At 38.8% G+C, this 26599-nt stretch overlaps 1 protein-coding gene across 1 annotated transcript in view; it reads left to right on the forward strand.

The window, feature by feature from the left end:
* Positions 1-26599, forward strand: part of csmd3b (CUB and Sushi multiple domains 3b) — a 1719816-nt gene that overhangs the window by 1664787 nt on the left and 28430 nt on the right. Inside the window, 5 exon segments of the mRNA XM_048595770.1 lie at positions 13748-13924; positions 16086-16265; positions 17797-17970; positions 21451-21624; positions 22517-22590. Coding sequence (XP_048451727.1) covers positions 13748-13924; positions 16086-16265; positions 17797-17970; positions 21451-21624; positions 22517-22590 — 779 coding nt within the window.

A 26599-nucleotide genomic window follows, 5' to 3' on the forward strand; every position in this document is an offset into this window, starting at 1 on the left:
TTCAAAATCTCCCCTCCCCCTACCACATCCCAAAACCAGCCCAGCTCGTCCCTGCCTCCCCAACCTGTCCTTTCTCCCACCTATCCCCTCCTCCCACCTCAAGCCCCACCCCCATCTCCTACCTACTAACCTCATCCTGCCCCCTTGACCTGTCCGTCCTCCCTGGACTGACCTATCTCCTCCCTAACTCCCCACCTACACTCACCTTTACTGGCTCTATCCCCGCCTCTTTGACCTGTCTGTCTCCTCTCCACCTTTCTTCTCCTCTATCCATCTTCTATCCGCCTCCCCCTCTCTCCCTATTTATTTCAGAACCCCCTTCCCCTCCCCCATTTCTGAAGAAGGGTCTAGGCCTGAAATGTCAGCCTTACTGCCCCTATGATGCTGCTTGGCCTGCTGTGTTCATCCAGCTCTACACCTTGTTATCTCAGATTCTCCAGCATCTGCAGTTCCTAATATCTCTGCCACGAGACATCATGTGGTTCAGAGTCAAAGCTGAGGATTCCCAGGGCAACTCCCTCTCAACTTTATACCACTATGCCGCCACCTCTGCTGGCTCTGCCCTGCCTTTGGAACAGGATAAATCTAAGGATGGTGATGGTGGTTTCTGGGGCAGTGTCTATAAGGTATAATTCCATGAGTATTACTATGTCAGGCTGTTGCTTGAGTAATCTGTGCAACAGCTCTCCCAATTTTGGCAAAAGCCCCCCGGATGTTAGTAAGGAGGACCCTGTGGGTCAACAGGGCTGTTTCTGCCAATATCTTTTCTGTTGCTCACTTTGTTACCAGGTGATCTGCCCTGTTTTATTTCTTTGCGACTGTAGCAATTGGTCCAACTGAATGGCTTGCTAGGCAATTTCAGAGGGCAGTCGAGAGTCAACCACATTGCCGTGGGTCTGGAGTCATATGTAGACCAGACGGAGTGAGGATGGCAGATTTCCTTCCCTAAAGGACATTAGTGAACAAGATGGTTTTTTCCAACAATCAACAACTATATCATGGTCATCAGTAGATTCTTAATTCCAGATTTTTTTATTGATTTCTAGTTCCATGCAAGAATTCCATTCATGGCTGGATTCAAACCCAGGTCACCAGAACTTTAGGCTGAGTTTCTGGATTAATAGTCTCGTGATAATGCCACTGAACCATCATGATTTTCTAAGATCTCATCTGGAATATGTTAATATGGAAGCACGTTGAATTGGAGAGTGCAGGAAGGCTTTTACTTTGGCCTCTAGAATGAGATACTTTTTCGTTTACGGCAGACTGAAAAAATGGATCTATATTCTCTGGAGATAAGAAGAATGAAAGGTGATCACAGTGAAATCTGTAAGATTCTGAAGGAGCTTGACCAGGTAAAGACTGGGATGTTTCACCTGGCTAGGGACACAAGACTGAGAATTAAAAGGCTGACCATTTAGTGAGGAGAAATTTGTTCACTCAGAGGATTGTGGATTTTGATATTTTCTGCCCAAGAGAATTGTGGGTGCTTCTGAATGTAATTAAGGCCAAGATAATCAGACTTTTAGTATCTCAGAGAATCAAGGGAAATGCCAAGCGGGCAAGTAAGGGCTTGAAGCTGAAGATTAGCAACAATCATATTGAATAGTTCTATTAGTTATGTTCTTATCTTAACCGTGCAGCATTGCTATTGAACTGCATCACAGTGTTCACCTTGACATGTTCTCAAGTCTCCGTAATGGATTTTGAACCTATAATGTTTTGCCATAGCAGCCACAATTCTACCTGTGACCCATGACTAATGCCTACTTAAATATAACACTAAATAACACTTTGCCTACTAAATTTGTGCTCTACTTAAATTTGAACTGCAATTAGGCAGAGCAATGATTGTGCTTTTAGTGTTTTTTTTTCTCTCCGGTTGAATTATGGCAGAGTTTTCATTACAAACACTTTCACTTGCGCTGTACGCAACACATTTCATTTTGTGCATTTCCTACAGAACGATATCAAGATGGTATGTTTTCTGATGGAGCACAAGTCATAAGCTAAGCACAGATTTCAATATTTGATCTTAAACTGTGACTCCCAGCATTGCTGTAGCAACCTTTGAATGTGTAATAAATTAACAGCCTCAATTACTTTAGTACAAAAGGTCATTCTTTAGCAATCTCATATAGACAGGTGCCATCCACAATTATATTATTAATATTCATTTTTAATATGGTAGTGTTTTCATATGTTCTGAGTGGTGGTTCTGACGTTGATTCTCCAAGCGAGATCTTGGGCCACAACAGATTCCTGGCTCATACTTTCCGACATTAGTGAGCCATTACTTATTTTCTTGTTTACTGACAGAACTCTAACAATTTGTTTTATCAGTTGATTTCCCCCACTAGGCAACATTGAAAATGAATAAATTAGCCAGAAGTTTTAACGCAACGGATGATCTATTACTGCATATTTTATGATCCCACCAATGTGGAAATTTTATGAGCAAGGGAAAATAAGTAGAAAAGCAGAATTGTAACTCATTGTGACTAATTTTGTGCAGTTAATATTAATGTTAGTACTTGGAATCAGTCATGGCAAGTGCCACCAACATCCTAACAGATCGGTCACATTCTTGTTTTCCTGGTTCCACCTGAAATAAGTCACAGCCTAATGATTGAACAAACATGGATCCTAATTCCTGTGTGAAGACACTTTTGTCAAATGTGACGTTATAATCATTTGATTCACCCATTGCAAATCATGCTCACAAATTGTAAATTATGTCAGGCCTAAGGAAGGCAATACATCTAAAGGGATGCACACATCTTAAGGGCTTCTCTGTTTTGTTGGAGAGGAAAGACTAAATTAATCACTCATCATCCAGATCCACTTTTAGCATCAACATGCTTATTGTTGTACATCAGTCAGGAGAAAGCCTATGGCAATCCAAGGGCTACTCCACTGAACAAAGGCAAACGTACATTTTTTATACATGTACTTTTAGCCCATCTTTGGCTGTTACAAATCAATTGTATTTTTAATTGACTATATATGGGTAGATTGGCCATACTGAATTGTCCGTCATGTCTAGGGATGTGTAGGGTAGTTGAAGTAGCCATGGTAAATACAGGGTTACAGGGATAGGATAGGGGTCTGCATATGGGTGGGATGCTCTTCAAAGGATCGGTTCAGACTCTATGGGCTAAATAGCCTCTTTCCGCACTGTACAGATTCTATGATACACCTCCAAACAGATTAAACATGTGATGATGTGAACAGTGCATGGACAGCTTTAAGCCAACTCATGATATCATGGCATTTACCAGATCCCCTTATTATTAGCCTTCACAATACATCTTATTCAAACACACCACAGACAGTACTCCTTTGCTGATAAGGGGGGGGGGGGTGTCGCTTCAATCCACCTTACACTGAACTTTGACAGAAATACAGTTATATCTCATAATGGCTGTTTATTCAAAACTCTATTTTAATCTTTGATACGTGGCTCCAATTTTTTATATTACTTTGTTATAGAATACGATACATGCCTATGCAAAGCTTTGCTTTGCTACATCACACACTATCATACTATAGGTAGCTTCACCGACGTTCTTTACGTAAGTGTCGACAACCGTTTCTGTAAAACAGAGCCCATTGCATACATTTCACAGTGGCCTTTGTGTGTTCTCTTTATCCAGTTATCTTGGATTTACTCCCTCGATGAAAGCATCTAATTACTCTCGCAAACTGTGCAAGCTTCTGTTTCAGCTAAAAATGTTCATCAGACATTTCATATTGACCAAGAACCACTTTCAGTTGTTTTATCCTGATTCAGCCATGGGCAGGACTAATAGTTCCATTTAGCTCGGTATTTGGTTAGCTTTTGTAATTCTCGTTGACCGGCTGTTTTGATGGTTGCAAACTTTATGACAAGTAACTCTCATGGGCTTTAGTACAAACCACCAACGACATTCTTGTGCTGTTTCATCTTTATTGCGGCTGGAATGGTGGATGTGGCAGAACATCAAGCAAGTGGGTAGAAGTAAGACCTGTGATGCAAAGAAAGGTAAATTTCAGAAGGGGAGGCAGAATAGCTTAACTCCCAAGAAGTAAAAGCAATGTTCCCTCCAGTTCTGCTTCATTGGGAGGCTACAGATCTCTGTGACTTGTGGAAGCAGCTAACTCCAAGCCTGAAGCCAGGTCACACATTACATTACCTGTAGCTCTGAAGATAAACCTGGTCCCAAATTTATATTCCTCAGGATCGTCCCAAGCTGTAACAATTGACCTAACCTTTGGAAAATTGGTGATTCATTCTTTATCATGCCAGTGATTGATGCCCACTTTGCCAAAACAAAGTAATTGATTGGTTTCTCCCTAGAGGCTGCCAGGCATGATGAAAGAACAGTAGATTTTGTTCGATTTCATCCTTCAACCCAATAGAAAACATCATAGTCTTGGATGCTCCACACAAAGACACTAGTGAAAAACTTAACTTGAATGTCCAATTTTCGTCTATATGCATATGTAGTTTGTACATGATAGCAGGAATTGAATGATCTCATGTATACCTGATTTCTTTACATTTTTAGAGGTTTTTCTCACGTGACAATACCCCCTGTTGTGCCCAGATTCTTGGGTATCAAGTCAGCTGCTTAGTTACAAAGGATACTGCTTAAACGTTTAGCTTGTTATAGCTTTCAGAAACCCCAGCACACTCCTGTTTTTGTAAACCATCAACTTCTTAAAACAGAGACTTTCTAGATAGCATTGAAAAATAGCCATGAGAGACGCTCTAGGTTTATTGTAATGTGATACAAAGAGAAAAACCTTCTTTGTGTTTGGAGAGGAATCTAACACAATGTAGGAACAGAAGAAAAAAGATGCCAATGAAAAGCTACCAGAGGTCTATGTCAGCAGATTATCAACAAAAGTTTTGGTTGAATAACCCATTCTCCCCTTCGCGTTTGGTTGAAGTACAATCAGACTGAACTCTCCAAATCTCTAAATTAATACTTCAAATTTAACTAGTATGGATAGTTCCATCACATCATCGACACTACCAAACAACCAATTTAAAAAAAACTGCATAACAAGAAGCTGGGTCAAAACAGTCTATTTTCAAGTGGATTCAAACAAATTGCCTTTCAGTATGCATGCATAAACTATTAAAAATCCTTATAAACTGAATAAATGTCACATGAGATTCCCATGCTAATAAGAATTATTGGTGGCATTTGTTAATTAAAATTCTTTTCATTAAAATGCTGTCATCCTTGAGAGGTAATTCAGTGAAACTAAACACTAATCATTGCACCAAAAGTCTTTTGGATAATTAAGTATTTAATGCTTAATATAATTATGATGCATAGTTTCAATGGGTGGAAATGCAGGTCCATGAATCTTGCAGAGAGTTCCACACACCTGATTTACAACACCCCATATTTTCCACCCAAAAATGCTCCATATATTTTAGACGATCCATCAAGTGGTGCAAATTTAATCAAACCCTCACAAAGGACGTAAATAATTATAATTGGTTCAGAAATAACTTTCACAATTTGGGAAATGCCCCTATTCCTACAGTATTTTCCAATTAAATGAAGTAAACCTGCAACTGAATGAGTTAATCTTAGACCATTCTAGTATTAAAATAACTCTTTCCAGTATGTATTGCATGGCAGCATGATAAGATTTTGTTCAATGCACTCAAGGTCTAATAAAATAATTTCTATTAAGCACTTGAAAAGAACAGAATAGAATAGAGTAGAACAGCCTTTATTGTCATGTGCACTTGAATGAGTGTAGTGAAAAGTTTGTAATGTCACTGCTTTGGTGTACCTTAGGTACAGGGTACCTAGGTACGGATACTTTAAGTGCTTGTTACAGAATTGAAAGAGTGAAGAAAAAAATGTCTAGCATAGAAATACAAAGTTGTAAAAAGTATTCGAATTACTCCAAGTACAGAATAAGAATAAAACATATCTTTAGAAAGTACTCAAATTATAGTCCTTTCTCACTGAGTCCATGCATGCCGGGCTTTAGAATTAGAGGCCTCGCTGCCTCCACGTTCTGGTCTCCAGCCTGGGACTCACCTCCAGGACTCATCTCACAGGCTGGCCTGGGCACAAAGTGCCTCCCGCTCCAGCCTCCATCTTGCATCTTTGCCTCCTGGACTCGCCTCCCGCGCTGGCATCGTCTCTGACTCATGTCCCTTGCTGGGCTGGTCAAAGACTCTCCTCCATTCTCTATTCCTTCTGATTAAGTTTAAGAAGTTAGAAGTTGGGAGGAGGGAAGAAAAACTGCAGAAGAGAGAAGAAAAATGAAAGAAAAAGGAAAAGGAACTGGCGAAACAGAGGACTTCTAACTGGAACATCCTACTCTGCCACCATCTTGCCTAAGTGGTGCTTATATTGAAGTCAATATTATCTGGATTGCTTTTGAACACCCAAACTACCAAAGAGGAATTTTATAATTTTCTATTTATCATGAGTTGGACCAGGCATTTTGCCTCTCCTAGAATTAACGTGCCTGCAGTCACAGGCTCAGGGTGTCTGTGCATGATGTTCTAGCATCCTGAATATAGTACAGGCATGACAGACCAGTATGTATTCTTCTGCCACCATTCTTATTTGCTTGTACTAAATATACGACCTTCACTTGAAATATCGAGTAAACAGATCTAATATCTCTTTCCACATGCATAACAAGCTGTGAAATGCAATTTGAACAGCTTGTAGACTGGGATTGTGATGTCAATTCACATATCTCACAGTTCTGGAAGCACATTATGGTAACAAGCTATTGTCTTCCACACTGTGAAAATCACTTCAATTGATAAAACTATGTTATTGCACTTGTCTATCTCGCTTAAAATATTCTTTGTTTCACAGTATTGTTGCTGTGCTTACTTACAAAGACTAAATATTGTTTTGAATGCATGGTATTTTATCAATTTATCTGCTGTGAGCAATGCACAAACATCTGAAGATTAGAGAATTTAGATGGAAAAGATGTGGCTGACCAATAGGTAAATATTTGGGTGTGTTGATTCCTGGCATTTTACGTGTTTGGATGGGTCTATTTGAGAGTTGGGGGCACAAAGTACAATACCTTTCTGATTAACAAACCTATACACGTGGCTACAGGGCTGGTGTAGGAGGGAAGGCTTCCATTATGTGGATAATTGGAGCACATTCTGGGGAAGGTGGGACCTGTACAGTAAGGACGGGTTGCATCTGAACCGGAAGGGCACAAATATCCTGGGAGGGAGGTTTGCTCGGGCTATACGGAATGGTTTAAACTAGATTGGCAGGGGGTGGGGAACCGGATTTGTAATTCAGAGGATGAGGTATTCAGCCTTCCAACAGACACAACAGGGAGTGAGGTTGTTAATAAAGAAATGTGGTCGATGGAGCGTAATTGTGGACACGGATGGTTTGAAGTGTGTATACTTCAATGCTAGAAGTATCAGAAATAAGGCGGATGAACTTAGAGCATGGATCAGTACTTGGAACTACGATGTTGTGGCCATAACAGAAAATTGTGTAACTCAGGGACAGCAATGGTTGTTGGAAGTTCTGGGATTTAGATGCTTTAAAAGAGATAGGGAGGGCCGTAAAAGAGGCGGGGGAGTGGCATTGCTACTCAGGGCTAGTATAGCAGCTACTGAAAGGCAGTTCGAGAATGATATTTCTACAGAGTCAGTTTGGGTTGAGATCAGGATCAAGAAAGGAGCAGTCACGTTGTTGGGGTTTTTTTACAGACCCCCTAATAGTTGCAGAGAAATGGAGGAGTGGATTGGGAGGCAGATACTGGAAAGGTGCAGAAGTCACAGGGTTGTAGTCATGGGTGACTTCAACTTTCCAAATATTGATTGGAAACTTTTTAATTGTAATAGTTTAGATGGAGCGAATTTTCTCCAGTGTGTTCAGGAAGGATTCCTGACACAGTATGTAGATAGACCAACACAAAGAGAGGCCACTTTGGATTTGGTGCTTGGCAATGAACCAGGCCAAGTGTCAGACCTATTGGTAGGAGAGCATTTTGGCAGTAGTAATCATAACTCTGTTACTTTTACAATAGTTATGGAAAAGGATAGGTACATACAGCAGGGTAAGGTTTATAATTGGAGGAAGGGTAATTATAATTCTGTTAGGCAAGAACTGGGTAACATAAAATGGGAACAGATGTTGGCAGGGAAGAGCACTATAGAAATGTGGAGATTGTTTAAGGAATGCATACTGCGTGTGCTCGATATGTTTGCCCCTAGCAGGCAGGGAAGATGCGGTTGAGTGAGGGAGCCATGGTTTTCAAGAGAGGTCGAATGTCTAGTTAAGCGGGAAAAGAATGCTTATAGAAAGCTTTTGAAACAAGCCCAGAAAAGGGTCTAAAGGGATACAAGTTAGCCAGGAAGGAGCTGAAGAAAGGGCTTAGGAGAGCTATAAGGGGGCATGAGAAAACCTTGGCAGACAGGATCAAGGAAAACCCCAAGGTTTTTTACACGTACGTGAGGAATAAGAGAATGACCAGAGAAAGGGCAGGGCCTATCAAGGATTGTAAAGGGAAATTGTGTACGGAGCCTAAAGATATAGGAGAGGTCCTTAATGAATACTTTTCTTCAGTATTCACAACTGAGAGGGACCTAGTTGTAGGAGACGACAGTGTGAAACAGGCTGGTAGGCTGGAGGAGGTGGATGTTAGTAAGGACGATGTACTAGGAATCTTGAGGAACTTGAAGATAGATAAATCCCCTGGGCCTGATGGGATTTATCCAAGAATTCTATGGGAAGCGAGGGAAGAGATCGCAGGGCCTTCGGCGATTATCTTTTTGTCCTCACTGTCCACAGGTATAGTGCCAGAAGATTGGAGTGTGGCAAACATCATTCCCTTGTTCAAAAAAGGGATTAGGGATAACCTAGAAACCGAGGCCAGTTAGTCTTACTTCAGTGGTGGGCAAATTATTGGAAAGGGCTCTGAGAGTTAGGATTTATGATCACTTGGATAGGCACAGTTTGATTTGTGATAGTCAGCATGGATTTGTGAGGGGTAGATTATGCCTCACAAACCTTATGGAATTCTTTGAAGAGGTGACCAAACATGTGGATGAAGGTAGAGCAGTGGATGTGGTATACATGGATTTAAATAAGGCAATTGATAAGGTTCCCCATGGTAGGCTCATGCAGAAAATAAGGAGGGATGGGATAGGGGGAAATGTGGCAAATTGGATTCAGAATTGGCTGACCCTTAGAAGACAAAGGATGATAGTGGATGGAAAATATTCAGCATGGTGCTTGGTTGTGAGTGGTGTACCACAAGGATCTGTTATGGGTCCTCTTCTATTTGTGATTTTTGTAAATGATTTGGATATAAGAGTGGAAGGGTGGATTAGTAAGTTTGTGGATGATACGAAGGTGGGTTGAGTTGTGGATAGTGTGGAGGACTGTTCTAGGTTACAAAGGGCATTGATAGGATGCAGAGCAGGGCTGAGAAGTGGCAGATGGAGTTTAATCCTGAAAAGTGTGAGGTGATTCATTTTGGAAGGACAAATTTGAAAGCAGAATGCAAGGTTAACGGAAAGATTCTTGGCAGTGTGGAGGAGCAGAGGGATCTTGGGGTTCATGTCCACAGTTCCCTGAAAGCTGCCACCCAGGTGGATAGAGTTGTTAAGAAGGCATATGGTCTGTTAGCTTTCATTAATAGAGGGATTAAGTTCAAAGGCCGTGAAGTTATGCTCCAGCTATACAAAAGCCTGGTTCGGCCACCTCTGGAGTATTGTGTCCAGTTCTGGGCGCCTCATTCCAGGAAAGATGTGGAAGTGTTGGAAAAGGTGCAGAAGAGATTTACCAGGATGTTGCCTGGAATGGAGGGAAGGTCTTACGAGGAAAGGTTGAGAGAGCTGGGGCTTTTCTCTTTAGAATAATGAAGGATGAGAGGTGACTTGATAGAGGTGTACAAATAATCAGAGGTATAGATAGAGTGGACATCCAGAGACTTTTTCCTCGGGTGGAGGTTGCTGTTAGAGAGTGGTAGGGGCGTGGAACGCCTTGCCAGAGAGGGTAGTGGAGTCGGTCTCATTCGGGGCATTTAAGCGGCTATTAGATAGGCATATGGATGATAGTATAAGGTATGGGTGGAGGTTAGATAGACCTTAGGATTAGGGTAAACATTCGGCACAACATGGTGGGCCAAAGGGCCTGTACTGTGCTGTGCTGTTCCACGTTCTATGTTCTAAGCTGCCTGCATGGTTAGACTTTCAGACTCATTTCAAATGAATAGCTGAAAACTGCTGGTGAACTATTGCTGAAGATTGGACCATTGCTGGCATTATGGTATCCATCATATAGATGAGGGAAATGGTTCTGAGGGTTTTTGAGTTCATCTTGTCGTAAGAGTAAAAAATTACAGATCATATCAATCTTGAGCTGCATACTATCACTTAATCAGAATACAGTTTAAAAATCTTTGTTAGGATTTGCAAAGTGAGCAACCTTTCATTGTCTGCTATTTGCAACAAAATCCTGAATAATCATTACCTGCTTTCTGCCAACTAGAACTTAGGGCAAAGCTTTCTTATAGTTCTTTCACGATCACGCATTACGAGTCAGTGTCGTCATCCTTCTGAGCGTGCATGAACAATCTGAATGATAGAATCATTGCTGCACACTGATGTAAAGTTCTGTGAACTGAATTGCTAAAAGATTTTATGACATTTTTAGATGGTTGAAATTAAATCCTTGTTCTATGATTAACATAGCAAATGTTAATTGGATCTTAATCTTTGCTTGAGAAGTCTTTTATTTGTGGTTTAATGAGAAGAAAAAGGTGCAAATTCTGGAAATCTGAAAATCAGACAGAAAATTCTAGAAGTTTGCAACATGTTAGGCTGCATGAATGAAGGCTAGAAATAAAAATCGTCTGAAACATTTTTTCTTGACACATCTGCTGAAATATAAGCCTGTTACATTATGCTCTGATTTATTGTTTAGCCGATCTAACATTGTTTTGTCCAATGTATTTCACTTCTTTGATAAACTTGTAGAGTTTTTACATTATTTCATTACTTTTTCATTATTCACTTCTCAAAACAATACTCACTGGCATCCTTTACAAATTCATGCTCCACTGTTGCTTCGCCCATTAGAAGTGCAAATTGGAAATTTAGGCATGGTTGTTCACACATCCACTACACTCCTTAGGGGGTTGCTGATCTCTTGATGCTCTGTATAATTGACACCTAGATCAAGCTGAACTTGAACTTTCTGTGGTCACATTCTCCTGGGAGTGTGCCGCAGATTTCAATTTCTTGCATGCTGTCTAGGCATGTGATAAGCACCAGGTCAGATTTGACCCCTGCTTTATCTCTCTTGAAACATGTAATAATGATAAATTGCAGTTATAAAACTCTAATGCTAACGCTTAGGTTTTCTCAGTTTATTTATGGTTGCTTGAAATTTACCATTGGTCTAACTTTTCTCCTGCATCTTTTTTAGATTAAATCTCCTTATTACTGATTTGACGATGTGTAGTATGCATATCTTAATGTAAGGTTTTTGTTCTTAACAAAACAAAACAAAGAACTGCAGATGCTGGAAATCAAAAATAAAATCAGAAATTGCTGGAAAAATCTCAACAGGCCTGGCGGCATCTGTGGAAAGAAAGCAGAGTTAATGTTTCGGGTCCAGTGACTGTTCTGAAGAAGGGTCACTGGACCTGAAGCATTAACTTTGCTTTCTCTCCACAGATGCTGCCAGATCTGCTGAGGTTTTCCAACAGTTTCTGATTTTGTTTCTTTTTTTTCTTCTTATTTAACATGTTTCACGAGAATGATAAACTTTTGAACTTGTTGTCCCACCAGCAGGCCTGATTTATCTGCAAGATATAAATATGACTTTGCAATTGATTCTTCCATCTTTTCTGAACCTTTTATACCCATGAATGTTAAATAAATTTCTGACCTCTGATCTTGTAGTTCCTGCAATGATAACAACAACTTTCTTGAACAAAGAATGACCAACAGCTACATTTTCCTAGCTACATCACCTTCTGATAACCTATCCTCTTTTTCTGTTATTATCTCTATAATAGACCACAATTAAGGTTGGATCTAGTATAACCACTCATTGCACTGCGATCTTTGTGAACTAAGTGAGGGAATCATACTATGCCATGTCTAAAAACTTGATGTCAAGGTTTTTTTTTTCTGTGTTTTCCCAGTTAATAGCCATGCAATTGAAATCCTTCAAGGTATTTTGTTTATCTTGTCATACCTTCTTCATCTTCAAGGAATTCGTTCTTAATACGTCTCCTGCTGACTTGACGTTTATAAAAATTTGGACATATATTTTTGTATTTTGTCTTTCAGCTGGTATCATCATTTTTCCATAGCATGTCACCCAAGGTATAAACACCTCAGTCTCCACCTTAAATGGTACAACCAAAAGCATGATGGTACAGTTTGTATCTTAACAGTATAACTTTCGTCCAGTTTCTGAAATGTCTATCACTGTAATATATGTATATACTAGGAAGTATAACAACTTTGTTGAATCTTTCAGTGTTGTGTTATCTACATCTAGTTCTTAAATTATGGGGGATAACATTAATGGTTAACTCATCTGTGGCAGCTAACACACATATATAATTTGATGCAGTGTCTTCCTGAATCTCTATTGTCATTTCTTTGCTTGCTTTATCTATAAATCTTCTAAAATATTTTGTGGCATAATTCCTCTGCCATAGTTCCATCCAAAATGACATTTACATTTTAATAGCTTCCAGTTATTCACAATCAACTTGCATGACTGAGGCTACTGTTCACCCATTTAGATCCAAGCAATGAAGGTGATGAATGGTTAAAGAATTAAGTGGATTTTTTTTATCAGACTGTTAGCTTTTGAAATATTTTATATTTAAAATAATGAAAATAGATATGCATCAGGCACTGCAATGGATACAAATGTCAACATTGTTTACATTTTTAACATGTAGGAATAGGTGATTTTAATGTTCTTTTGTGTATCCACCTATCTTAACAAAAGAAGTGATATGACAAGCTTTGGGGTGATGTTAATAAAAATTGTTGATAATAATTTAGTGGATATTCAGCAGTTAGCTGTGGAACACTTTTGACTGTAACTGACAAAGATAATATAACCTGCAAATTACAATGGCAGATGCAGTCCGAAGTGTTCCTTGCAAGGGAGATTAAAATGGTAGTCAGTAATTAAGTCCATAATATTTAATAGCACAAATTTAAAGCAAATGTTATTGATATTTTTTCATGGAATTCTTTTATTTTAGTCATTTATACTTTAGAGATTTATACTTTTGCTTCAATGGCTTACTAAGGCTTTAAAATATCTGAATTTTGATTAAAAAGAGTTATCTCCAAAATTAATGTAAGGCATAGATGTAGCAAATGAGGAAACAGTCTGAGAACTTATGCAATGCTCTGAAGGTAGATAAGAACTGAAGATCAACATCCTAGATATTGTGTGGTAATTTTATTCAGTTAGTCAATGTAGACTGTTCAGCAGCTAGATTATCATGGATAACCCTTGTTTCACCTTTGCTAATGACCTAGATTGTTTAATCTAATGTTGCCTTTGGGACATTTTCAGCATATTCATGAAGAAAATTTGGCAGAATACAGGTCAACGCATCCTCCAACAGTTGACCAAGACTTATTTATTATTAATGAAATTAATGTTAATATTTTCACTGTGGTGGAAGAACGGATCTTCAAGTTCTAACTTTGCCTGTATGCCTTCAACCAATGTTTATACAGCTGTCAAATGTGGCAATCCTGGAACACCGGCGAATGGAAAGGTTTATCGCATTGATGGTACATCGTATTCCAACTCTATAACGTATTCGTGTCTGGAAGGATACCTACTCTCTGGCTCAGCTACAAGACAGTGCACAGTAAATGGAACATGGTCAGGCAGTACACCTAATTGCACAAGTAAGTCAATGACTGCTATAATTATCATTGTTAGGAAAAGGGAATTGTTTTGTCCCTACCTGCATACACCTATCACCATTCCACCTACCCTCCCTAAGTCCCAACGCCCCCCTCCCATTTATTCCTCAGCTCCCTTCCCCCCCCAGTCCTGATGAAGAGTGTAAACTGGAAGCGTTGACTTTCCTGCTCCTCTGATGCTGCCTGACCTGCTGTGTTCCATCAGCTCTACACTGTATTGACTCTGACTCCAATGTCTGCAGTTGTTGCTATTTCCTTGTCCATTGTGAAGTTGCTTTCAGTCTGTGGCAGTTCAAATTTCAGGCATAAATGCAAATTTTAAGTGATTAAATCATTTTAAAATGTCATTGACTCCAACAATAATATTTAAGTAGGTGACTATTTCTTCACATTTATTGACAGATTATTTTAATGTTAAACCCTTTATTGCCTGTTTGGTTTGGCCTCTTACCATAATATACACACTTGACCCAATTATAGTTGAGAGGTAGGTGGCTTTAACATGCTTGTAACTGGATAAGTCCTCAGGCCCAGATGATATGTATCCTAGGCTATAATGAGAGATAAGGAAGGAAACCACAGGGGTGATGACATTAATTTTCAAGTCTCCTATAAACACAAGAAAGGGAATAAAAGAATGGAGGATAGTTTTTCTAGCACAATTATTCAAGAAGAATATAGGGATAAATCAGGGAACCATAGGAAACATTGGGAAAATTTTCTGAGGGACAGAATTAATATCCACTTGGAGTGGCCAGGATTAATTGAGAATCGTCAGCATTGCTTTGTTAGGGCTAGCCATGTCTTACAGATTTTATTGAGCTTTTGAGGAGGTGACTAGGTGTGTAGGTGAGATCAATAAAGTTGATGTAATCTACATGGACAAAGTGTCGCATTGCAAACTGGATGTCATGGCATCCAGGGCAATTTAGCAAATTGGATCCAAAGTTGTCTCAGAAGCAGGAGATACACATGATTGATGAAGGTTATTATTGTGACTGGAAGCCTGGACTAGTGGAGTATCCTAGAGTTTGTTGTTGATCCCTTGCTGTTTGTAGTGTTTATTAATGATCCAAACATAAATGTAGGAGATCAATGGTTAAATTTGATGGCATGAAAATTAATGATGTAGTAATAATGAAGAGAAAAACTTCAGAATACAGGATGATATAGATGGGCTGATCAGATGGACAGAACAATAGCAGATGGAATTTAATCCTATAAAGTAAGAAATGATGCATTTTTGGAAGCACTAACAAGGCAAAGGAGTATACATTGAATATTAGAAGCTGAAGAAGGATAAGGATTAGATGGACCTTGGTGTACATATCAAAAATCCTTGAAAGCAACAGGACAGTTGGTTAAGAAGGAATATGGGATAGTTGCCTTTATTAGTTGAGGCATTGACTGCAAGAGCAGGGAGGTTATGATGGAGCTCTAAAAGAAATAAAGACAAGCTGAAGTACTGTCATAGTTCTGGTTGCCACACCATAGGAAGGATGCGATTGGACCAGAGAGGGTGCAGAAGAGATTTCACAGGATGTTGCCTTGACTGGAGCACTTCAGCTATGATGAATGACAAGGTAGATAGAACAGAGATGTTAGGGGCAGTGACCTTATTGAAGTGTACAGTTGTATAAAGGATAGAGATTGGGTAAATATGAAGAAACCTTTCTTCTTAAGAGTGGGATCAGTAACCAGGAGGCATGAATTTAAATTAAAGGGCAGGATAGACCAAATGCTCAGTGATCAAATAAAACTGTGCCTCCCCTGTGATTTCATTGATCAACAATATGTCAGTATATCACCCTGGAACTACCTAAAAGAACAAAGTCACTGCAGACATTTGTCAAATAAAAATGTGTAAAATAAATCTAAATTCAATTTTTTTTGTTGGAAATTCATCAAAAATAATAGCTCTGTCCCTTATGTTTTTGTTTTGAAAGGACCGTACGAAGCTTTCAAAAATCTCAAAGAAATGCCCTCAGTTTAGTTTTGCACATTCTCTCATTACATGCACTAAGTCATGAGCCTTATGTCTTCAGTCATGAGTAATGGAGTTCTAAACAAAGCGACTTGCATTTGTTTCTGTGTTTCAATTCTCTGCTTTTCACACTATAATGTCGAATCTGGTCTTTCATAGTCATCACCTGTGGCGATCCTGGAGTACCGACGAATGGGATAAGACTAGGGGATGATTTCACGGTCGGACAAAATGTGACGCAGATGTGCCAGCCAGGTTACACAATGGGTTCTGACAGTTCCAGGGTCCGTACCTGCTACAGCAATGGCACATGGAGTGGCTCAACACCATTGTGTAAAGGTGAGACTATTGTGCCAAAAGCATCAATTCTTTGACTTAAATGGTGCTCGTTTTCAATCTAAATGCACCAAGTATCTTGAAAAATTATTTGATCACATAGTACAAATGCCAAATCTGAACACTTTCAATTATCAAGCAATTAAAAGTTTTAGCCATGGTGTCCGGTTGGGATTAGGGGTGTATGTAGACATATATTTTGGCATGCCGGGGTTTGTGACATCATGATTCTGACCATGAGCCATTTTCAGTGAGGTGCGTTCAGGTTTGGAGCCAACTAAGGCCAATTAATTGTAATAACAGAGCCAATTAAGGTCCCCTTTCTAAAAGAATTGAACTTCCAATAAGCAAAGCAGGCAACTTGCATTGACCTGAACTATGTACAGGCCAATGTGGTCAGCTGATGGTGACAGTAAAGTCACAGAAGCTGAAACAAGGGACTCAACCCCCAGCCACAGCAGCCAATGACCATTCACTGGAGGGGATCATTGCCCAGTTGCTGTAGCCTTTCAGAATGTAACCAACTTACCTGGCCTTGTCTCTCACAGTCTCTTTGTTCAAACTCCCAGATCAGCCAATCGCACTTCCTGAGTGCTAGAGAGACTCCAACAAAGGGAGATTATTTGCTATTGTGGAATGGACAGTGAGCCCCCTGCATGGCCTTTAACTGGCTGAAGCTTTGTAGATTGTGCAGAGTGTGCTTAAAACATGCCAAAAACTAATCTTCATTTCTGGCTTTTGACCCAAGTTTGAAAATGCAGTTCCATGAAATTACTTGCGCAAATTTTCACAATGTTTCAAAATACATCACATGGGAGTTTTGTGAACTGGAAATGATACAACTTTATCAATAATATTTTTTAGATGGACATTATAGTCATGGAAAGCAAAATACTCGGGACACTAGATAACCAAAGAAGGTATTTTTATATTTTATTCAATGATGGACACCAGTGAAGAGGAGGTCTTGTGGCATATTGGTAGCATCCCTGCCAATGAGCCAGGAGCTACTGGTTCAAGTGCCACTTCAAAGTTTGACAGCTAAGGAATGAGAATTCATATGCAGTCAAACAATTGAGTATGAACTTGCAGCCTTCCAATATATGCCACTGGCAGGTGATAAGAGTGGGAATGATTCCTATTCAGCCAATGATGGCAAGGAGTTGTAACCTTTATCATCACAACCCATAGCTCCAGGCTACGACATGCATGTGAAGCATATATTGCCGCAGCGTTTCAGACTCTTTGCTGGTCAATTGGCTGAGTCGCTCAATCACATTGGTGCCAACAGTTTGGGATTTGACCCCTGTTCTATCTGTGGTGGAGGTCATGGTACTATGGGTCAGATATGCCTTTGGGCGGGCAGAAAATTCAAGAATATACAGTGACATGTTGATACGTTAATATAATCGCGTGCTCAAGAAATGCATTTCCAAATAATATATTTACACAACGATATTCAGGTCCATTAACAGATTTTAAGTACAGTAGCATGTGAAGAGCTTGTGTTTGATGCAATTCATTTTTACTGCAGCTGTGGTGTGTTTAGCACCACCACAGATTTCCAACGGAAAAATGGAAGGAACAAACTTTGACTGGGGATCAAGCATTAGCTACAGCTGTTCTCCAGGATATGAGTTGTCATTTCCTGCCATTCTCAGCTGTGTGGGAAATGGAACATGGATGGGAGAAGTCCCTCAGTGTTTACGTAAGTAGACAATAGATTATCAGTGAAGATGATGAATTTCGCACAAAACAATCTGCTTGTGTATTTCTTGGTTTTACAGTTTATTTTAACGTTTACGGTTACTAAAATGTCAAAGGAAAACAGGACTATAAAAACTCGTAATCACTTTGAAGTATCAAACATTTTCCCAATAGCAATGGTAAGGTAATTCCTGTTCATTTATTTATTTATTGTTTGCAAATTGAATTGTTTGTAAAACAAAGCAAACGTATGCCTATTGCCACCTTTCTAGTGATCTGTGAGCCATAAATCACTGTGTCCAGGAGCTTGGTCTATAATTCAGTTCAACAAGGCAGCTCACCACTACCTTCTCATGAGAAACTAGGAATGGGACATAACTGCTGGCCCGGCCCGCAACACCCACATCCCATGAGTCAAGCAGAAAATCATTAACAGTAGGAAATTCACTGAAATGTCAGAACAACTGAAGCAAGTAGAATCAGGGAGATTATTTAATGACACTGCAGCAGAAGATTTTAAAAAATCATGTGCATACAGATAAATAAATTCCCAAAACAAACTTGATTCTAAATCCATTGACGGACAAATTTAAAGAGGTGGATAAGGAGGGAAAAAAATTGACCCGTAAACATTCTCTAGAAAGTTATTGATTCATTGGGGTGAAAAGAAGAAAATGCAGAAACACTTTAAAACCAAGAGCCTAAGATACCTATATCAAAAACAAAAACTATCATAACCGGGTAAAATGACATTATTTGAGTATTTCAAAACATTTGGGCTCAGCTTGAAATCTTCATGTAGATGCAGAGGACATGACAAAAGTGAATAGTTTGTATCTGACTTCACAAAGATAAGTGGGAAACTATAGATAGGTTGAAATAAGATGGGGAAATTCTCTGGAAAACTCGATCATTACTGAAAGTTGATAGGTCACCTGTTCCAGATGGAATGCCTGGGTGTTGCTGAATGAAACACAGTTAAAAATAGCAGATGCATTGGTCACAAACCATTCAATCCTCAAGATACAGAGGTAGTGCCAGATGTTTTGAGGGTTGCTAATGTTAGACAACTGTGCAAGAAAGCAGGAGGAATAACCTAGGAAAGCACAGGCCTATCAACCTAATGTGGATGGTGAGGAAGTTTCTAGAAATTCATATCACAGGCAAAATGAGCTTTCATTTGGAAAGACATGGGTTAATCAAGGAGAACCAGGAATGGATTTATCCAAAGTTAGAATTCCCTCATGAATTATCATAAGGCAGAAGTGGGAAGAATTCAAATGATTTTACAGTGTCCAATTTCATGGAATGGTGGGAAGGACAATGCAACTGAAAGAAAGGGTAGTTGGGTAGTTTTGTTAGTACTAGATGGTATGAGTGCAATACTAAGAGATGATCTTGGATCTGATGGTGTAAAATCCTTTGAATAGTGATTTAAAAAATGGGAAGTTGAAGATTACACTGGGTAGAGTAATCTATAGCCCCTCTAAATAGCACCTGAACTGTAGGATAGATGACAAATCAAGAGTCATTGATGGCATGTCAAATAGGCAATACATTAATCGTGGGTGACAATAATCTTCATGTAAGTTGGAAAAATCAAGAAGTAGCCACAAGGAAGAATTCATAGATTGTATTCAAAACAGTTTCCTACAAAAAAAAAGAAAGAATGTTTCCTGGAACAATATGTTGTGGTTCTAATCATGTTTTATTATTTCTTAATGGGAAGTGGATTTTCACAATGCTTGTATGATCATCTTTAGCCAATCTTTTAATGTCAGGTTTTTATTGAATTTGAATTGTTGTGTTAGGATTCAAACACATGTCCCCAGAGAATTAGCCTGAGTTTATGGATTATTAGTCCAGTGACATTGCCACTATGCCATAACCTCCCCATGATGTGTAATGAAGCAAGTTTAATAAATTATCTCAGAACAAAAGACCCCTGATAACCACATTAAGGCACCATTTAGTTGTAGGCAGCAGTGAGATTGATAGGGCATGAGTCTTTGTGGGAGGTGGGTACAGAGCAGAGATAAAGTGAGGGTGAGGCTTCAGAAAGAAAGTGGTGGCACTTGCACTGGCAGAGTGAAGAAAGGCATTGACCTTCTTCTTACAATGCAAGGCTTTTCTCCATGAGGCTGAAATAGGACCAACCTGAGTGGTAACCTTGGACCAGCCTGGGTGGTCTGGTGTTGTGGCCTCCACTGCTGGTCCTGAGTAAAAAGGTCATCCCAAGTCTGCACCACCACGTTAGCAGGAGCTCCAGATCCTTGCCTGAAAAGCAAACCACCAATTTTCCCCAGTCTGTCATGTCTGGGGCAAATGCCTGAAACCATGCAGGGCCACTCTGGACGGAGAATTCATGTACAAGTGTACAATGGCTTTTTAAAATTAGTGAGGGTACAAAAGCTGCCAGGCTTTCTGTAGATATCCACTGTTTGACTAGTTTTTCTGGGATTGGCGCATGGAGAATTTGAACTGAGGGACACCAAGGGGTGGGTTTGATCGTAAATGAGATGCATTTGGTAAGATATGACGAGAAACCTTGCTCGCTCTTTTGATTCTTCAAATGAATTTCACTTCACTGACATTGAAACAGTGAGGATGATGAATATCGCACTTAACAATTTGCTCAGGTTTTCGTTGGTTGTACAGTTTATTCTAACATTTATGGTTACTAAAATGCCAAAGGAAAACACGACTAATCGAACTTATATTCATTTTGAAGTATTAAACATTTCCCCCAAAAACAATAGTAAGGAAATTCCTGTCCTTTTATTTATTTATTGTTTGTAATTTGAATTGTTTGTAGAACAAAGCAAAACATTTACCCATTTGTCACCTTTCTAGTGATCTGTGAACCATAAATTACTAGGAACCTGGTCTATAATTCAGTTTGAGAAGGCAGCTCATCACTATCTTCTCAACAGCAGCTAAGAACGGGAAATAAATACTAGCCCCGCCAACAACACCCACATAATAGTATTTTGCATTAGGTTCATTGAGTCTTATAAATGTGAATTGAATAATCTGTTGTTATATGAAAATGAGAACATGAGAAATAGGAGTAGGAGTGAGCCTGTCCCATCATTCAACAAGATCATCGCTGATCTGCACTAAGCCACAACTCCTCTTTCTTGCCTGCTCATTATAGATGTCAACTCCCCAATATTTCAAAAACCTGCTTACTTCCCCTTTAAATGCTTTCAGTGATCCAGCCTCCACTGTCTGGGTAGAGAATTCCATACATGCACTGTTCTCATGTAAATGCATTCAAATAGATTTTAGCAAATCTAATTGGATTGCAGACTTTGGTGCTATTTGAACTCAGACTAAATGCAACAATGCAAACAGGAACATACACATTTACAATGTACTTACGAGTAAAATTACATCGGACACAATGCTGCCACTTCTGTTCTCAATAAAAGTCAACTTCAATGAATAAATCATCTTTTACTCCTTGTGATTTTCACAGCAAAGTTTTGTGGAGATCCTGGGGTTCCAGCACAAGGAATAAGAGAGGGAAAAAGCTTCATCTATCAATCAGAGGTCTCATTTAACTGCAACCCCCCTTTGATCCTGGTAGGTTCAAGCACCAGGATTTGTCAAGCTGATGGGTCTTGGAGTGGCTCACAACCTCGCTGCATAGGTAGGGAGACAGAACAATGTCATATCCTGTAATATAAACAACACTTCAACTTTGCTTAAAACTTTAAAAATCTACATATAAATCAGAATTATGCTGAATTCATTTTTCTTCTCATGAGCATAATCTGTGATGGAATTTTAAAGATGTACAGTTAGAATAGAATTTCAAACCACTGTTGAAGTTGTTAGTTATACTTTTATTTTAATTGACGAATGTCTTTACTGGAGCTTTAACACTTCCTGGGAAGATTCTCTCTAGAAAATGCATTTATGATAAGCAGTGTTGACACTCAGCCTACCCAGCTCAGAATCCAGTTCCTAATGTCTGCCAAGAAAAGTTAAAATGCTTTCAAAAATGTTTAAATTCCTGAGGAGTCATAAAGAATAGGAATACTTGCCTTCCATAGTCCTCTCTAGCCATCCACTTCTCCTTGCAATTACTCACCTTGGAACTACTGTTGGCAAAACAAGTAGTCACCTAAAGGCAGCAGCATTAGCTCAGACATGAAATAGCACAGAAGCCCATGGCCCAATTTTGCTCCACTTTCTAGCTTCCCAGTGGTGAACATACGTGTTTATGGAGTGTTTTGCCCTGCAACTGAACAAGATGCATGAAGATTCCTGCATCAAAATGGCTTATTAAAACTAAGAGGATCTGAGATCCAACTTAGCTGTGCCCCAATGACAGTTCTCCAATTAAGTTCAGAATCTCAGTTACAGGATGTTTCCCTGACCCGAAAAATTATATCCCATTATTATTCACTTCCTGTAGGAAAGGAAATAAGTGGTGCACTTGAAAAAGTCTATATTGACAAAATTTGTCCCCTTGCAGATAAAAGTTTGATTTTGAAAAGTGAAATAGGAGCATGATATAATTATTTTCTTTCAATTAGAATCTTCACATACCACGTGTGAAAACCCAGGAACACCACTACATGGAACACAAAATAATACGTTTGGTTATATGGTGAGTAGCATAGCGGAATGTTTTTATACAGTTATTAAAAATGTAATTACAACTATTAAGTGTTGTTTCTCTTGTATTTTTAAGCAATTTTTCCTAAGCTCAGGGCAGTAATTTCAGCACTGTTATGATCTAACATGGATGCTTGGTTATTAGAGGAGTGTGTTGACAATGCAAATATTATTCGAAGACAACAGGGTTGATGGAGGACTTTCCACAGCTTAAGTACTCAACAGCCGAAGAAATGATCATTAGTGGTAAAGCATTTAAAATTGGAAATGCTGAAGAGACTGGAATTGTGGAGGTGTAATTAGAGGTTACACAGATAGGGAGGGGAGAGACCATATAAGGATTCAAAAACAAATTGACACTGTAACATTGAGGCTTTACTTAAGCAGCAGCTAATATAGCTCAGCAAGGGGTGATGGGTGAACAAGCTTGTTACAACTAATGACAGAAATAGCGAAGGTTTGGCTGACAGATCAAGTTTACAGAGTGTATTGTGAGGATGGTCATGTTTGTATTCAGATGGAAAGGTTTAGAGCTTACCGAACGTGGATGAATGTTTCATCAGCAACTGAACTAACTCAGAGATGGAGACCAGCAAGCTTACAGAGGTAGAAATATGCAGTTTTTGAGATGGCATGGACATGTGGTCAGAATGCCATCCAAGACCCAACACAACAGGAAGGCTGCACACAATTTGTTTCATTCTTAGATAATGGAACTAGTGACAAATATTGTGTCAAGAACCAAAGACAATGCCTTGCATAGCATGCAGGATGTAATGGAGACTGCTTGAGCTAGCATGATGCTAATGGGCATGAAATGAGTTGTCGGAGAATTGGGAGAGTACCAACTTGCCAGCCAACAGCTCTGCCACAATGTCCACCTTGTCCCATTCACTTGCCTCCAGAAATGCAAGCTGGATCCCTGGTACACCTGGTGAAGTACTCCAAGTGTTAGCAGCAGCACTAGCCCTTCTGGCTTTGTTGCCTGCCTCTATTTGGCTTGCTGCTCTTAAACATGGGATTCCTCTTGAATATACCTGATGAGATTAATAGATTATCACTTGTAAGAACTGCACAGGTGCTTTCACCATTATCAACCCACTTCATGACCCAACTCCAACCCACTTCCTACCCCTTTCCCATTAACAGCTGATAGCATTTTAACACACACACAAAGATCAACCCATTGGTTGACACACAAAACAGGCCTTTGGAAACTAACCTAAATTGATCTTCTTTGCATGATGACCAGAGTGGGGAAAAGGGTTATAGGTGAACATTCTAATTCATAAAAACTGTGAATTTTCTCAATATAACACTATGTGTCTGTGAACAATGATTTCTTTTTGTATTTGTAATCAATAATTTAAACCTCATCCTTTCATTCATATTCAAGACACATCTTTGTTCCCTCAAAGAATGTTCAAAATACTCTAATTACGTTGCATTTCACATTGAGCCCACCAGCCTCACCCGCCTGAAGTTTGCTATAGTTAAACTTTCCACATCCACTATGTTATTTTTTCACAAAGTTATCCATTCAATTAGTTTTACACCATAGGGATAGCTTCTAACGTTAGTTTATTCTAGATGCATAGACTGATGATTATCAATATGTTGACTGAAAGGAAAGGGAATATTTCTACTCAGCACAATTTTTTTTTGTATTTGTCCGACAAATAACCTATTGGTCAATAATTTATTTTTAAGTCAACAGTTTGTGGAAAACGAAATGAACACAGAACACATGAACAAAACAGTACAGCATACTAATGCTTGTTCAAATCAACAGAATTTCAATACTTACAGCACAGCAATTATGACATCCCAAGACAACGTCTATATATTTTGAAACTTGGAATATATTTGGGAATGCTGCTGAAATATTTAAAGTATCAAATGTCCATGTCAGTCTGAACTGAATGAAAGCTTTTGATAGTAACTGGAAGAAAATTACAAAGATTAATTATGTTAAAATTAATTACTTTATCTATGATGGATACAGCAAAAATCAAAGTATTACAGGGATGATGTGCTAGTTTAAGCAGTGTCCTTTATAAGCCCTAAAATAATATTTTATGTTCATCATTAATGCTTACATGGACAGAAACCTTTCTAATTAGCTTATATCAATTAACAAGATTTAAGTGTCTTAATTTGGCTGAGTTAGCAACTCAAAGAAATAACTCAACTGATCAGTGTTCAGTTTGTCATGATATTAAAGGTAAAGCAGTCATATATAATTATGACGCATTCCCATTTTATAATCATGCTGAAATTAGAAGCTACAAATAGACATTCTACTCAAGTGCTTAAAGAATAATTTGTACAAGGTGATTTACACCAATTTTCATTCTAAGATGAATTGAATGGATTGCAGTCATTTGAAAATTTCATTTTTTCAGAGAAGATTAAAGCATTGGCTGGAAAAAAAATCAAGGAATTAGATGAAATCACACTATAACACTGTTTCATTTTAACTGTTTTCTTCCCTGAATATGAAACATCAGAATTAGTCAAAAACAACAGTGAAAGGCGACTATCCTTCAGCAGATTTATCTATCTAGTACGTAGCAATCTAGTTCTACTGAAAAACTTAGTTCTTAGCCCTCATTATACATGCTTGAATGGCAACCTAGACCCATAAAAATATTTTCTCCGCAGGACCTGTTCTGGTAGCTGGGGAAATCTATTGACTTTCCTCAATTGATGCATTTATGCTGTTATAATCATTTGTTCATTTTGCAACTTTTTTTTAATCAATGTCTCAATATTTATTTGCACAGGATTAAAATAGGTGGAGCTTTTCAAGCCTCTGGTATTGATAATTCAATGGTCTGATTTTGTTTTGACAGTAATACTAGGTTGCATGAACAACAGGGTCTTTTTTCAAAAGAATATTTATGAAAGAGTGTTTAATGTTCTGAAGAGTATCACATGTGTCATTGTTACCGTATTGTTGACTGGTTCTGTACATGGTGCGTATCGGGTGAAATGCCAAGGAAAAGTCATGAGTTGGGATGGAAGGTATGAGTAGCATGGAATTATGTAAGGATATAATTTTACATAGATTATTTAAAGATGACAATTTGTACTCACCTTTCAAATAGTTCCAAAAATCGTACTGTTGTTCCCTGCTTCACTCTGCACCTTCTCTGTAGCTGTGACACGATATTCTGCATTCTTTTCTATTATCCCGTTGTACTTATGTAAGGTATAATTTGTCTGGCGAGCACACAAAGCAGTACTTTCCATAGCAGTATATGTGACAATAATAAATCAAATCAAATCAAATCATCATGAAGAAGCTAACCTAGCTGTGGATTATTGACAAGGAGATGCTTACCTCTGCAATGGAGCTAGCTGGGTCAAGAGAGCAGAATGCGGGCATAGTACCTTCAACTTAGTCCCAGGCCACCAACAAAAACAGGGGGCACTGAGAATGGTGGCAGGAATTCTAGAATTATGTCGTAACTATTATTTTGGAAGGCTTCAGATTTGTTTCGATTCTGCAAAATCTGGGCTTTTTAATCTGTAAATATCATTATTTGCCTTTATCATACAGTTGGGAGATGATGATGTTAAATGATTGTATAGGTATCAGTTGTTCTCTCATATTTTCCATATGACAGTTTTTATGATCGCTGTTACCAGGCCATTCAACAAGGTTTGATCAGATCCTCAGCTAAGGCATACACTTTCCATTAGGCTAGCTAACAGGTACAAGACCTTTCCTTTCTGAAGAAACATTTCAAGACCAATTGTAAATCAAGTCAATTTGCCATATTTATTGATGCAGGTTGCAGTTAAACATTACATGAATGTCACATGAGGTGTCCAGTATACATTGTTGGAAGCACCAGTTTACTGTGATTGTCATAAGCCTGCAACTCAGTAGGTTTAAGCATTGAAAAAAGTTGGATCATAAATACAGAACATTTTGGGAAATCCTCAGATTTAAATGCTTGAGGAAACTGGTTATTGTGCCTTATTTTAGTCTC

Source organism: Rhincodon typus, chromosome 4 (genome assembly GCF_021869965.1).
Source record: "Rhincodon typus isolate 14 chromosome 4, sRhiTyp1.1, whole genome shotgun sequence".
In the NCBI taxonomy this organism is placed as follows: domain Eukaryota; kingdom Metazoa; phylum Chordata; class Chondrichthyes; order Orectolobiformes; family Rhincodontidae; genus Rhincodon; species Rhincodon typus.